General features: G+C 41.3%; 1 protein-coding gene across 1 annotated transcript in view; it reads left to right on the top strand.

Moving 5' to 3' along the window:
• Window positions 1–16,651, top strand: part of unc5ca (unc-5 netrin receptor Ca) — a 184,168-nt gene that overhangs the window by 133,978 nt on the left and 33,539 nt on the right. Inside the window, exons 5-7 of the mRNA XM_084552055.1 lie at window positions 10,165–10,345; window positions 13,169–13,336; window positions 13,531–13,695. Of these exons, the coding sequence (XP_084408181.1) occupies window positions 10,165–10,345; window positions 13,169–13,336; window positions 13,531–13,695 (514 nt within the window). The remainder of the gene's footprint in view (window positions 1–10,164; window positions 10,346–13,168; window positions 13,337–13,530; window positions 13,696–16,651) is intronic.

Genomic DNA, 16,651 nt, shown 5'->3' on the forward strand with positions numbered 1-16,651 from the left:
TTAGGAATATCCGCTAAGTCCTACTTCTTTTTATAGACAACACCATAGAGAATTAAATGATCCTGCCCCAACAGATGTGTTTTTATCTTTCACATTTTACTAGAATATATGCTGATGCAAAGATGTGAGCTAGTAGTTACTCTTCTTACCTTTACACATGAATCTTCTTAGCTTCCTCTCTTTTTAAACTCCTTATGAATTGATATAAGTACTGTAAGTGTGATGTGCTTACAGGGTATGGGCAATATAATGTAGATAGAATAAGTTCTTAATGGATTCTTAAACAGATAAATGCTGTGAAACTTCCTAAAACGGAAAAACAAACCATTTTAACTACTGCTTTTTATGAAAGGTATCTTTTATAGCATCAGCGTGGGATGATTGTTGATGGCAACCCAGTTATGTCAGTGTGGTTAATTAGGTCTTTATGTCACTCGCCTGGATCTAGTTAATTAAGCTGTCAGAGTCTCTGAAATCCCATGTTGGCATTAACACACATAGGCAGCGATACACACACACACACACATCCACTGTTCACCTTCTTATGTCCCATATATTTCTGTCCACACGTGCGGTAACCTTGTGTTAACCTGCGCAATCTGCCCAGTCTGGCCAGTCCTGGCATGCATTGTGCGATAGTGGGGTTGATGGCTGTAGTATATTCCCAGCAGAAGCAGTGGGCAGCATGTTTGTCCTAATCACCTCCCAAGTGTAAAGGGAATGCAGAAGGAAACACCAGGACATATGGCCAATTAAGACAGTGACAGATATACTGGAGGTTTCTGGAAAATTGCACAATCAATGCAATTCAGTGGCTAGGATATCATTAACAATTGTTCCCGACAAATGCACAGACATCTACGCTTTATTCTTAATATAGCCTGAAAACTGATCAATTTCTTGGCATTGCGTTTGATCCGTTTCTGCTTCTGACACGTTGTCTTTGTCTCTTTGTAGGCTACTCCCTTTTGTCTTGTTGCAACACGGCGGCCTCTTGTCAGTATTCTCTGCTCCCTGGTTGTATTTCTGAATCACGTTAAATTTTTAAGCAAGTTAGCGTTCTTTGCAACCCGAATGGAGAGTGTTTTCCACGGCTTCTCCATGTTAGTTGTACTTACCAAGTCCTTAAACACATCATACCTGCCACAACACTGGGGTTTTCTCATATTTCAAAGCCATTTTCCAGCCCTCTCTTCCAGCTTTGCTTTTTTCTCCCAAATTTTGGCCCTCACACTTTTATTAAGAATTATCTACATAAGTGGGTCCGAGTTTTGTGTGACATTACCCAATCTGCCAGATTGTCTACAACTGTGTTCAGACTATCGGCAAATCAGATTCTCAAATTAGATCTTTAGGACAGACTGGACACATCATCAGCTCATCTGCATGGATTACTGTGGTAATAACGTAGGCCTCATTAACCACGTACGTACCTACCTACTACGCTGGTGATGAGGCTTTAAATTGTCCTGTTCCAGTCGAATCCTTCCTTAGCCTGTACAGAAGCCTCCCCTCAAAGTGCCATCAGACATTTAGCTCTCCAAGAGTCCATGCCACTTCCATCATCTTTCCCTCTCCCTGTGTCTCTCCACTCTTGAATGCCGACATGAGAGTCTGAGTCTAATGGATCACTGTGAAGCATCCGCACCTGTGTTAAATCCATCATCGGCTTCTTGTGTGGATGTGATGCGGATTTGATGTACCTGTGAATCTGTCAAAATCAGATTTTATGTTTGTTTTTTTGTTCTTTTAAATTAATCTGTATGCAATCTGCATGTGCAAAAAACAGATTTGTGCTGTCAGGCTTAACATACACACAGTTTGCACACAACTACGTACAATTTTATCTGTCACAACTACCTGGCAACAAACAACCTGATTCAAAGGGGCGTGAGCCCAGCTGCTCTCTGCGCTGGCAGGTACAGACAGTTGATTGAGCTGAATGAATCGGCTAGTTAACTTAGCTGTTATCAAAATGTCAGCACAGGAGTGTTCAACCTAAAACAAATAAGTAATTATAATCATTAAACAATACAAGCCTGCAAATTTAGCCAGAGTTGGACTGAAAAGTTTTACACGGATGGAGTGACTTTAGCCAAGTCTGTAGGGTTGAATCCAATACATGGCACAGAGAGAAAAATTACATGAGCCAATATAGAGGAACAGAGAGAGCATATTACTGTGGATGTGGGAGTGAGGTATAGCCCTTGAAGTTGAGAGGACAATTAGTGCAGAGGTTTTTGCTGGCAGCGAAACGCACCCATTTGTATTTGTTAGAACGCTACCAATGCATTGCAGTGCCAAGATCTGAAGTGAACAGGAGAAAGTGGCCTTGTGGAGGAAGGGGAATGAACACAAACGCACACACACTCTGCAAAGTCTCCTTTGCCTCAACTTGCTTTCGCAAATCAATAGTTGCTACTTTTGCACTTGCAAATTACAGTGCTCGAGTGGTAAAGATAGAAAACGTACGCACATAACAGGCTGATTGTTTGCTTGATTTTGCAGGCTAACAGGTTATTTTTTTAACCCAGATGTGCGTTAAGAATAGACCTCTGAGTGTGCTGTGAATGCTGTCAAGTAAGAACATAAGGGAAAGTTTTGAGAATGCATTGTATAGTCTGAGGGGGATCTATATGAGGTATCAAGTCCATGTTTTTATATTTAATTTGGAGCTAGATAGTGTAGGGACGGCACATTAGACACTGAATTCACATTAAGTCCTTTATTTATTTGATTTCGAAGAAAACGTTTCAGGCAAATCATTTAAGCTGTTTTCTTTTTCTCCATAACTTTTACTCTCCTGTAATTGTTTGACTCAACAAAGTCCTTTTTTCCATCTTATTACAATGAGCTAATTGTTTTGTCCAATATCAACACACACACACACACACATTCGCACACAATTTTCAACATAGTCATGTGCGCTGTTGGATTAAATTTCTATTAGCTTTCCTCGATTGAGTTTGAAGATTGTTGATTAGCCAGTAATGGCCTTTGTTACTGCACTAATGAATAGCTTGATTACTATTCTACTTAGCTACACATCAGGACACTGGTGGTGTGTGTGTGTGCTTGTGTGTGCACGTGGATGGGTGTGTAGGTGTGTGTGGCATCTGTTGGTATTATCCTCTGATAAACAGGCACAGTTATAGCCAATTTTCTGGGTTTGTGTCAAGAAAGCTGATGGCAGCAGGAGAGAAAGAAAGATGCTCTGCTCTTCCGTCGCTGCTCTATCCCTCATCCCGTCTGTTCCGTTCAGCATGTTTCCTCCCACTTTCTCTCTGTTTCCTCTTCCTACTGTCACTTGGGCTATTGTCTTTTTTTTTAAATATTGGGTCCCCTCCACCTCCTTGTCTTCCCGTGACCCCTTTTCCATCTACATCTGTTTTTCTTTGTTTCTCTCCCTCCTGCTTTAATCTCATCCTTCTCTCCTTTTATTATTTTTTTTATTTATATGTCTCCTTGCTATTTTCTGCTGACTGGACTAACTGGGCTCATGAGGACTGGGTTGGCACGTTCCATTTTGCATGTGTGGCTTTGTTAATGCGCCTGTGTGATCATATGGGTATGTGTGAGTGTTTGATAATGGAAACAAACATGGCAATTATGGTGATGGCTCCATATATGGCAGTCGGTGCCAATATTAATGAGAGTGGCACATCTGGCAGTGATGGGTCTGTGTGTGTGTGCGTCTGAGTGAGTGTGTGCTGGTAGAGGGTTCATCGCGAAAGGCTCTTATGTATGCTTCTCCGAATATGCGCATAAAGATCTCTGCATAATCTCGCAGAAGATGTCAACGCTTGACGGGTTGATTCAACTCTGGTCAGGAGACATTTTTGAACTGAAGACTAAATGTCACCCAAGTCCTTCTGTGCATCTTTGCACTATGATGATTTATGCGATCATAAATAACCCAAACAGTTGACAGGGTCTGCAAAGTTAGGCTAAGATGTGAATTCAGACTGTTGACCAGCCGTATGTTTTGACAGCATTGTCCTTTGACAGGGCTGTCACAAAGCACAACGTTAAATGAAAGAGGCTCTTAGCTATTCCACTTGTCATTTCAACCATATATAGCAGGTGCAGTACATAGTGAGATGAGAGGACGTTCCTCCAGGACCATGGAGTTACATGAAGACATACGACTGAGTACAATACAAGGGACTGAGCATAAAGTGCGCGTGTGCAAGTTTTTGCAGTTTTTGCAGACAATATGTAACAGTGCAGACAGTGCAGACCAACAATGCCAACTCGGCAACAACGAGAGACAATGCAAAGACAAACAAAGACATACCTTGGTTTAAATATATTTGTTTGTTTTTCCTAGGTTAAGGTTTGAGAAAGATTGTAGTCTTGGTTAATATCGAGCGGTTAATTATCACTGGCAAAGAAATCCTCTCCTTTACATTAACCAAAGTACCTTTGTTGCCCTAAACCTATTCACACATCGCAGTCAGGATGCAAAAAAATGGTTTCTTGTTTGGAAAATCCCGACACTTCCCGTACTCCAAAATGCCAAAAAAATAACCCTGCCTTCTTTAAAATGTATTTTCCAAAACAAATTAGCTGGATATCAAGGTAAATACAATATTTTTAGTTCCATGAATCAGCTTTCTGGCACAGGCAGCCTTCCGAGCATTAGCTGCTCAGAATGATCTAAACAAAAAATGTGCCAATTGATTAATGCAGCTAAAAATAAAGCTGATTGCATTGCGGGGTATGAATGTGCACTTTTCCCTTTCCCTTTCAAGGAAGTGGCCGTCCTTCTGTCTTGAATGTCCTTTCGCCGTCTCTTTCCTCTGACGTCCAACCCCCTTACGTCTCAGCTTGCGATAAAATGAGTTTCCAAAGCTCTCTGGAGCAGGTGGTGATGAGGGGTTAGGATTATTAAAACATGGGAGTACGATGCACGCTTAGTCCCCACCCACACATAGGTAGCGTAATCACTATGAGAGCTCTTTAACCCACTCATCTGTGGTCTTATAGGGATCCAGATAATATGGCTAATCAAGGGGATAATCCTCTGTGACGAACATATATATTAACACTTGAGCAGTGACACGCACGCACGATACGGCTTGATTGCGCTGATTTAACTGGAGAATCATATTTTATTGTAACTTGCCCATTTTCTGTTTTTCTGTTATATCGTGTGTATGGGTGTGTGTGTGTGTCTGCTGCTGCTGCTGCTTTGAAAACTACTGTGATTCATTGTCAGATTCTTCCCGTAGACCCCGCATCTCTGAGCTGTTATCGACTCCCATATGACCCTCTTCGGGGTGGATCTACAAAGCATGTCATATTTTAGCATTTGTCATAGATATTCTTTGCCTTGTTATCTTACTTCTTGCTCTGTGGTCTGCCATTTGTTTTGCCTTTGCAAGATTTATACCGTTTCCCTTTGTGACGCCTATACCGTTCTTGGTCTCAGTAGCAGATACGCAGCAGAGCTTTGCTTTTCAAAATGTTTTCTGCCGCTCTCCGGCGCAGCAATAGGGAGTATATATCTCTATATCTTGGCCTACTTTTATCTTGCGCAGCGTGCGACCAAGCCTTTGTTCCACTGCCAGGGAAAGATGCATATCTTAATAGATTGGGCAAGACATTACACTTTTCTGCTTGCTTAATTTGCCTATGAATGAGAAAACATGTGGAAGGGTTGACACATTTGAATATATCAGTCGTCACATCACAGTATACATTGCAATATCCATCACTACAAGCACTGTTGAGCATCAGTGAAATATAAATCGGCTTTAATCTAACATTCAGGCTTGCACGATTTCGACTACCTGTGGACAAAGTAAGTCACTGGATCAAGCAGAAAGAAAGTAAGAACAAAGTAATCAAACAAAGGCTTTATCCTTTTGATTTTTTTTCTCTCAAGAAAAAAAAGAATGGACTCTTGTTGAACCTCGTTTAAAGTCCTGTTACAGTTGAAACAGAGGGCAAGGCTGAATCCTGTGACTGTGCATGTGCAATGTGTCAGTGTGTTTGTGTGTAGGATCATACACTGCAAGCTTTAGAAGTATCTCCACACCGGCATGTATAATGGCATTATTTCATATCCGCGCTAAAGCAATAAACCTATGGTTTTGGGGCGTGTGTGTTTTTGTGTGAGCGTGTGTGTGTGTGTGTGTGTGTGTGTAGTAGTGTGTGGGCAAAGTGAGAGAGACAGGTGATGCGGGGGCGAGAGTTAAAATAACAAATACACATTCTCCCTTGGGGTTGGCTTGATCCAATCAGCCACCCTCTGCCATTCTCACACACAAGCGCACGCACACACACACACACACGAACACACACTCTTACACCAGCTGTGGCTAATGATGCAGTGGCATTGGTAGTATAGCCACCACATGTGGCCTCTTTGTCTGAAATCACCGGTGCACACATCAGTCTCACATGCTTCAACCTTCAGGCATCATCAAAGACTGCGGCTATTTTCAGTGCATCGCCGCACAATCATCTCACAAACGGTATTTGCAGATTGCCAGAAAAGGCCAGTCTTAGTGTTATGTATATGAGGCGGTGAAATGATCTGGTCTGATTTCTGTATTTTGTAGAAGAGTCACTAAACCTGGTGCAATATAGTGCCCCAGTACAAGCAGATGGCTTATGTAGTTTTCATTTTTGCTCATATTTTCAGCGTATAGTCTGACTAACACAACCCTCTTTTGTCAGTGGTGTTGAAATGTTGATTCACAGTTTATGTCTGGGGGAAGGAAGTAGTTAAGAAGAAAAGTATGTGGTTTTTGTACATGACAGTATATAAATTCTCACATGAGAGTATGATGAGACAATTGATGGCATGCTGGATGGATACGTGTACGAACAAAAGCCTAGACTAAATCTCGTCCCTTATCTTCTATCCCACCTCCCCTTTTTTTTTTCTGTCACGCTACCCGGCTGGTCTCACGAAGCAAGACAATTTGGTTATTGTTGGTGCTATATAAATAAAATTGAATTGAAAAAAGAATCACGCTCATCTGCCCACAGTTGTCTGTGATATTTAATAATCCAAGAGTGCGTCTGTGTTGTTATGTTCGGATATCAGACACAGTGTTCGTCTGCCGCAAATTCTTACCCAGTTATTTTTTCCATTTCTTGCACACTCTGTTGACCCTCGGTGTTCGGTCTGCCTCGACCGTCACGATAATGGGACACATTTGACGACTTTTTACGTATTATGTTGTTATGGCAGATAACATTTTTTTAGTTCAAAATTCTAATTAGCACTGATGCCTCACAGCGAGAAGGTCCCGAGTCCTAATCCATGGGCCGACTGGGCCTTTCTGTGTGGAGTTATTCACTCTGACCTTTCCCTTGGGTGTAGATATGACGGACTATTCTAAGCTGACAAAAACACAAAAGTTGGTAGTTGCAGCTGGTCAAACACTAATATACAGTGTTGAATTTTCTAAATTTCTACATAAAAATGACTCAAAACATCAGATTTTCACACAAGTCTAAAAAGTAGACCAAAGTGAACCCTATCAAACAAATGAAACAGAACTATTATGTTTTGGTATTTGTTCATTTAGGAAAATGAGCCAATATTAGATAGCCATGAGATGCAAAAGAAAGTGCACATCTAAGTTCATTTCAGGGTCACCTCACAGATATGTAAATTATTCATTTTCTTGAATTACCAAACACAAAAGCATCATTTTTCTGTTTCATTAGTCTCACCTTAGCCTAACCGTCAAACAAATCTCCATTCCTATACTTTCAAGTGCCTGCAGGAAGATTTGCATGAATTCTAAAATACACCCATCATCCATTTAATGAATTAGGGCTTCAAATTGACATCAGTGGTTTGCTCAACTGAAAAGTGACAACGTAGTGGTAAATTATTTGTGTCATTTTGATCAGAGAGGGGATCAAGTGATGAGTTCCACATTAAAAGGCACTTGATTGACTATAAGCCACGTTAGATGCGCTTTGTTTGGAGATGGCAGCGTCGTTTTCTTTCAAGTGTCCATGCCGTTGGTGGAAAAGTCACGGATACTTTCCTTTTTTCACGTTAATATTTTCTGTGTCATCTTATTCTTTCAGAGAATCCAGGGCCATGATATTAACTTTGCACTATTGGCCATTTTTTTTTATTTATTTTTTTTTTATAGCTAGCTATGTGAGATACGAGGTAATTGTGATTATGCTCTGCCTATGTATAGCTATTAACGGGAAAACTGAGAAATGGGATGAAATCCATGTGCACTAGCTGACAGCCATCTTACTCAGGGCTTATAAAGTGAAATTTCTTTTGGGATCAGTTTCTTTGACAACGATTTTTCTCACTTTTTGTTTCGTTTCTGACCGAAAATTTTCCTCACTGAAGTGTAGATATTTTATCTTCATCAAGAGGCAAATCCAGCTCAGGGACGAGACACTTCATTGGTGACGGTGCTTTGAAAATTCTGTTAAATAACTATTTGTTTTTATGTGTTAGTTTTGTTGTTGTTGTGAAGAGATTACAGTCAAGTTGATCATTCACACTTAAGATGCAACATTGCTCCAATTAGTGTACTGGTCTCAGTAAAACCAGTTAATCAAAGGAATAAAATATCAAGAAGTTCTTAAATTTTCCAGTTACTGTTGCAGAATTAGAATACTGTTGCAAAGACTATTGATATACTGTAAGATGTTATTTTGATAGTTTATAGAATATGCATCTATAAGTGAATTAACTGATGCAAGATTTTGCAAGGGCATGCATTATATTTGAATGAAGGGAAATGTTTTCTAAAAGGCGGTGCTTTGCTGCATTCGACTGAACAACTAGACTCCTTCGATGCAACTAATACAAAGAGATCCCAACACCCTGTTATTTTACTCCACTGTATAATATGTACAGCATTTGTTTTTTTTCTCGAGAAAGAGCACCTACTGTATGTTGTACTCGCACAGCATAAGGATACACGTGTTGCCTGAACGTTCGCGCTGTCTGTAAATGCTTTTGTTTGTTTGGCTTTGCCTTTTTTTCTCTCAGTGTAACCTTTGCTTTGTAATAGAAACTGAAAGGTCACACAGCATCCAACTTAAGATTGAGCATTCAGTGCTGCAGCGAGCCCCGCGCTCCAAGAGTACTACCGAATCTCCAAAGATCATAGAGAGAGAGAGAAGCAGGTGGAATAACTGAGCGAGAGAAGAATGACAGCCCGGGCCTGAGCAGCCAGTAAACTGAAGAATAACACTTGAATTTCCTCTCTTTTTCTGCATCTGAGATTTCCATTTCCTAATGTGAAGGGAGGAGGAAATTAAACAACATGAATTAAACAACACGGCTAGAACATTTATGCGCCTGCCATAAAGCTGGGACGGGCTGAATTTATGAGGGTTCGGGCCAGTAAATACAGCACTCAGGAAATGTGATTAGGCTCATAAATAGAACAGTTTCCCGCTGTCCTACCCTTCACCCAAAGTACCTTACAAAAGCATATGTTCAGGGTTTTGTCCTCTGCTGTCCTGCCACAGTAGGGTTTTATATTGTGAAGGATCCACTCTAGTCGAAGGTCTTTAGGATTTCTGCGTATTGACGGGTAAATATCTAATGAAGTACAAGTACTACTACTATTATTATTACATCCAACCACATAAAGTACATTTAGCTGCTTGTAAATGTGTAACCTGTAAGTTATGAGAATAGCAGTTGACAATTGATTTTGGGGATGAAGCATGAATGTCTCCTTTCTTTCGGATGTCTATTTACCTGGAATATTGAATATGAGTGCGCCTAATAAAATAAGACCCTTTCATAAATCTTACCTTTATGCCATATGGAAATGTTTAAAAACAATATTATACCCGTACCTACGCTTTATTTTTTATTGTAATTTTCTACTTTTATTCTCACAGGAAATACTGTTTTACTCTAAGAAATGTTTGTTATTGTTTCCCCTTCCTTTTATCAGCAATTTCTGTCATGGTGGATCAGTTCATAATCCTCAGCTGGCAATAACACTATTTTAACTCTGCTTTAATTTGTTTTTGGCTTTGCGGCAGGATCGACCCTGTCCACTATAAATACCGATAACATGTACAGCTCCATAGTATCATGATGCACCATTCAGTATAGATAAATGCATTTTTGCTCATCTTTTCTCTTTTATAGCGGTGTAAAGAAACCGTTATACTGACCTCGTTTTCCTCTTCTCCCAGGTGGAGTGGCTAAAGGATGAAGAGATAATCGACCCAGCAGAGGACAGAAACTTCTACATCACCATCGACCACAACCTGATCATCAAGCAGGCGCGTCTGTCCGACACAGCCAACTACACGTGTGTGGCTAAGAACATAGTGGCCAAAAGACGGAGCACGACAGCCACTGTCACTGTTTATGGTAAGTTCGCATGCATAGATCTGTGTGTGTATCTTAAAAACAAACAAAAAAAAGTGTCTAATGTTTAGTATTTTTACCGCGATGACGCCTTTTTAAATTCTACCTGCAGCCACACAACCACGTCTGTGATTAGCCAAGCCGGCCCCCATCTGCCACGTGAAATTAGCCCTACTGCCATGCCAACTCAATTTTTTATTTTTTTACAATTCTCTTTGTGATTGGCCTGATATCCTCACGTCGCCCTTGACCTCGCCCAGTTAAAGCCCGCCAATCACGCCTTCAGTTTTAAATTAGAAACACTTGGGCTTTCCAAATGTTGGCGCTTTCAGCCAAGAGCCGCGGCTATAAATGAATTGTGCAGCATATGGCAGGGTACCAGCTGTGACAAACAACAACAAGAAGAAAAAGCTTGTTTAGGGGAGGAACGTGATTCGCACGCTTCACATGTTTCACATTCACATGTTTCACTTTTTTTTTTTTTCTTTTCCTTTGTAAAAAATGTCACACTGACATGAGAGGAGAGGAAACATTTTGAGGAGAAACGACGTGTAGCAGATCACATGCACGCACACACACATAGAAAGGGAGTGTTTCTCTCAAATATGACACTGACTCCATTCACTAGGAGGAGTGTTTCAATCAAAATAACTGAGCATGTGTGCCTGTTCGATACAAACAACGAGAGATGGAGTGCTTTGACACTGATGTATCCTTACAGAAATAGATTGTTCAATCTGTGGTTCAATCTTCTCGGCTCCACGAGGGCCTGGCTGACACTGTTGACAAGGTGAAATAGTGGTGGAAAAAACATGAGGGCAAAAAAAAAAAAAAAATGAAACAGCTATACAGATGGAGGGGAGACAGGTAAGGAGAGACAGAGGAGAACAAAGTGGGTGAAAACAGTTGAGTGAAGAAGAAAAAAAAAGTAGAAAACCCTGATATGACAAAAGCATCCCTACTTGAATTTAGTGGTTTCTTTTTGTTTTATGATTCATCTTTGATTGGGCGTTGAGAAAAAGGATGGGGACTGTCCACTGAGGCCGAGCTGACGGAGCTGTCGAGATCCTGCAGAGGAATTTCAACCCCCTGCACCCCATTTGAATCCTTCTCTCTCTGGGTGTCCTTGTGACTCATGCTGACTTTTACCTGATTTCTCCCTTCTTGTCTGTGTCATCTGCCCTTTTCTTTGTCGGCGCTGTCCTGCTGAATTTTCCTGAAAAACGGCAACGATAATACAAAATAATAAAGGAAGAGCCGAGTCTGAATGTGACAGGACGCAGGGCAATTATGTAGAGGTAAAAAACAAGAGAGATGACGTAAAAACGGTGGGGCGAAGGAGGATAAGAAATAAAAAATAGAACATGAAAACATACACTTTTTTGAGTAAGTATTCAGAAAACTCTTCTCCAACAAGAGTGAACACCAACAGTGTCATAGTTTGTGATTTACGACGCAGCTTAATGCGTCAGTCTGAGCCCTCCGCTGAGTGTGTTAGTCAGTGTAAACACGGAGAGGAAAGCTGTGCAACAGTAGCTGCAGGGAAGTGGAAAAGTTGCAGAGGAGCATGTGTGGTTTCGGTGTGCAGGAAAAATCCAGCAACAAAAACCTCCTGACACATGCTGCCTCCACCAAGACGGATAGCTCGGATAATTCAGACAACACGAGGAAACCATAGATATTCATTATGAGGTGGCTTGAAGTTGTGTGTGTGTTTGTTCATTGTAGTGTCTGGGGCCCTGTTCGGTATTAAGCTGTGCAAGAGGTATTTGTGTTTGTGTTAATTTCAGAGCTGTGATTACCGACACCTTGCAATCTGGCCTCCTTGAGGGTTGTTAGCCGGCAAATAGATGAGAAGTTGCAATGCTTTCGATGAAGAAATGTAAAATGTTATGTAATAATTGGCAGTATTCAGTTACTTTTTGCTCATATAACTTTAATAACTGTATGGTATCAGAAGATATTTGCCACCACTTGTCATCACTCCATATATTAAATTCAGTTCAGTTCAACTTAATTCATATAGCGAAGAAGAACACATAGGAGCACAAAATCCAAATATGTGAGTTATTATTTGTAGGTCGGAGAATTATTATCCAAAACCTTTTGTGGTTAGCTGTTCCAAAAGATGTGCTGCCGTCAAATTAGGTCTCATAGTGCTGCCTTCGAACTAGATTTCATCACCGTATGTTCTTTCCTGAGCGTGTATTTCCTCTAAAATGCGTTTGAAAGGTGAGTCAGCTGGGGAACATCAGCTCTAGTGACAAGCCTCTTCAAATCTGTTGTCCTTATCATCTCTCCATCGCAGTGTCCTGCTTGTCTCATTTACTCGGACCGCGTGCGTCACTGGCAGTAGAGGCCTAACCTGTCGGCGCAGATGTTTCACGTTGCTGTCGCGCTGCCATGTCCGATGCTTGGATAAATTAGCAGCTGAAAGCAGAATTTACGATGTTCTTTGCATCATTTGCTCAGGGAAACGCAAAATACTGACAATACTTCTCGCTCTCCTTCATCCTCCATAATTTATTTTGCTTTTTGTCTGGCAGCATGCCTTCCCTGACGTGCTACGTGTATATGTTATCATAAGATCATAATGTGTGTGTGTAATTATGTGGTAATATGTGTGATAATTTGTGATGCGAGAAACTTGCACAGACTGCCAACACTGAGAAAAATAACGAGAATAAGAAATACATACACAGTATGAATCGGTAGCTTACATTACATCCTCTCTAAGATAGTGGGCGTTAATAGGATTAATGCATGGATGGATCATTATAAGCCGACTGATCTGATTAATCAGCTGACTGATCTCTGTTACCACAGTGAACGGCGGCTGGTCGACGTGGACGGAGTGGTCCGTCTGTAACAGCCGCTGTGGACGAGGCTTCCAGAAACGAACCAGGAGCTGCACTAATCCCGCCCCCCTGAACAGAGGACTGCCTTGTGATGGACAGGCCATACAAAAACTGGCCTGCACCTCCCTGTGCACAGGTAATTCTATTCTATTCTGCTGCTCAGCTTCTGCTACATTCATCTTCTGTCCTTTTTATTTGTCTACTTCTCCATGGTACACTTTACAAGGCTTGGGACATAACTGCAACCATTATCATTGATCTGCCCTTTGTTTCCTCTCTCATGCCTTGTCTTTTATGTGTTTCTCATTCCCCTGGCGCCTTTCCCTCCAGTGGATGGCGTGTGGACAGACTGGAGTAAGTGGTCTGCTTGTGGGACAGAGTGCACGCAGTGGAGGAGGAGGGAGTGCAACAACCCGGCTCCCAAGAACGGTGGGAAGGACTGCGAGGGACTCGTACTCCAGTCTCAAAACTGCACCGACGGGCTATGTATGCAAAGTAAGTAGACAGAAATGATTCTCTTAGAGCAGCAGCAGCAGCAGCATCTTGTCTCTGGACAGATGCTGTGCAACATTTTACATGCAAATATGAACAATGAGTATGCCAATTCAGACAAATGTTGAGCAGCGTGTGCTTGGATAACAATCGATTTAAGAGGTAATTGACCCCAGGTTAGCGAGACCATTGAGTGTTGACGCATGGCTAGATTTTTAACCCAAGGACAAGAGCCATGTTGAGTGATGGGATATTAACTTAATGGGATAATTGAAACCACTGTTGATCCATATAGAGAAATCAATAGCGCTGTATTTTAGAAATAAAACTGATAATTCCAAGTGGTGTTGTACAGTGTATTAGAAACATTTATACATATATATTGTTCCTGAGACAAAAACATAGCTTTGCCTTCTTTTTTACCTTTTGTCTGCATGTGTGTACTTTCACTCACTTTCACTATCTAATCTTATCTAATCTAATCTAACTCTACAGTTCTTTACATTTAGTTCCCTGCCCTTATTGTCAACTTTTCTTGCTTCTTCCTCTCAACACCTCTGGTTTTATGGCTTCTCCATAAGCCTTCCAGACCTTCTTTCTCTTCGTTCCTCTTAAAAGCGATTTGATCTCACTCAGCCTTCCAGTTTCTTCTTCTTTGCACAATATGGAGAATATATTGGACAGGTTCTAAAGGTCATTTACTCTCGCCACTTTCCCGTCCGTCACTCAAGCCAAAAACACCTGTTCCATAATAATTATAAATAATGATGTCGGGAACAATCACCCAAAATCCACCCACAGATTACTGATTTCTGACATCACTAAATCTCAGCTCTGCATGGAAAATGTAGGCTGAGTCATGACGGCGGCGCAGCATAGCAGCAGCAGTTTTTTTTTTCAAGGTGGAGGCAATTATATTTGTTAACTTGTTGGAATAGCGCTTGTTACTCCATGTGCTCAGAGTAATTGGCAGACAAGTATGTGACGTTGAAAGAGGGAGAGAGGGACAATGTTCTCATTAGGCTTTCACACAACATGGCAGACACAGAGAGATTTTTTTCATATATTTTTCAGTTAAAAAAGTTCTTTGAGAGACTCAGACCAGAGGAGACAGATCTTGCTGTTTGTCTTAAAAGGTTTCTTGGAAGAAACAGATGATACAATACAGATACGGTAGACAGACAATGACATGGTCCTAGGGTCAGTCAGGGACTATCTGAAAATGAATGTTCCATGTCCCTAACAGTTATGGTAAAAAAAAAACATAATACATAATAATCATCTTTCAGTTTCCCCTTTCTTTCTGTGCATATTCACGCTCCCTGTCTGAAAAATGTCTCTCTTCTCCGTCTCTCTCCCTCATTCCCCCTCATTGTCCTCTCCCGTATGTTTCAGCCTGTCATCACAAATTACATTTAAAGTTCTGTGTATCATTTAGGGACATCTATTGGAAGAAATTGAATATGTGCCATCATTATGTTTTCATTAGTGTATAATCGCCGGAAAATGAGATTTGCAGGGTTTTCCTCTTCTTAGAATGAGCCCTTTATGTCTACACAGAGAGAAGGTCCTCTTCCGCAGAGTGTGCCATATTGTCCCGCCATGTTTCTACAGTAACCCAGGACGTGCAAACCAAACACTGGCTCTAGCGATGTTATTACGTTGACATGTTGGCCACTGTAGGCTCTCCAGCACACTCCATCTGCACCCCCGCCACTAGGGGCCACCAAACTATACAAACTGCACCTTTAAATAATGGTAATTATGGTACCATTGACTTTAATTCCACTCCAGAAAATGACGCCAGCAAGCTGAGCTGTGTCCAGCCCATGTCTGAAGCTAACTGAAAGCAGGGATCCCCTTCAATCCCAGGACATGCTCTTGTTCTTGCACCAAATTCAATAACAGGCCTTTTTTGTTCCTTAAAAGTGTCCTTGCACGTCATGCTGCTCACATGAGCCTTAAACTGCGCCCCGGAGACGAATAAAGTTGTCTGAATCTGAATCTGAATCTGATCTGTGTGCTGGATGATGGCTGCAATACATGGATTTATATGCAAATCCCTGTGTTGAAAGCCATGCTATTTAGAAAATACAATGTTGTCTGCATAGTCTCATGATTTTATTTCATGATGAAAGTTTTATCATTTTTGATGGGCTTTTGAGACATTTCTGGTTCTGTTTAAAAAAATAAATAAATAAATAACTAAACAGCAGACGCAAAGCCTCAAGCCAAGTGAGCTGTTAACTTAAGTGAGGGACTTCTCTCTGCAGCCACGAGGGATAGCAGTGATGATTTAATAGACGGTGTCTGTCATGAGTAATGGAATAATATGATGCAGTTCCTTAAAAAGCCTTGCCGTAGGCCCACTATTGATAGGACCTACTGTACATACAGCCACCTCCACTTCTAACACTGTATATCATATGCCGCATCTCTGGTCCATCAAAAGGATTCCCTGCAGCCTGTGAGTTACTGCCACAGAATCTGGAATAAAACCCAGAGAGGCATAGATCCAGACTCGTTTCCTGTGATTGATTTTCTGTCTTTAAAATGACGGCGCGCACATGGTTTTATGACAGCACTAATGTGTCAGCTGTTTCCTGTAGCTGTAACACACGAGCCATGCGTCCCTCTGTGTACTGTATGCACTGGTGTATGTACAGTTGTCGGGGGGTTGGGGTAGGTGTAGGGGGGTATAACTGTATTTGAAAGGCATGAAATGACTCATGTACCATTCAGCCACTTGGTTTATGAATGACAGCTCTGTTGAGATGTGGACTATATACAGACACTAGATGGTTCAGTGGTATGGCGGTGCTTAGCTGTTGGTTTTTGAGGTTTCAAGGTTTTTGAATGAAACTTCAAAAACCAGCACTGTCAATGTAGTGAGGCAGTTAATGTTTTAGATGGCGCTCTGTAATTGACTTTGCGTTCAAAAGCACTTCACTCTACTCTC

This window comes from Chelon labrosus (assembly GCF_963514085.1).
Source record: "Chelon labrosus genome assembly, chromosome: 9".
In the NCBI taxonomy this organism is placed as follows: domain Eukaryota; kingdom Metazoa; phylum Chordata; class Actinopteri; order Mugiliformes; family Mugilidae; genus Chelon; species Chelon labrosus.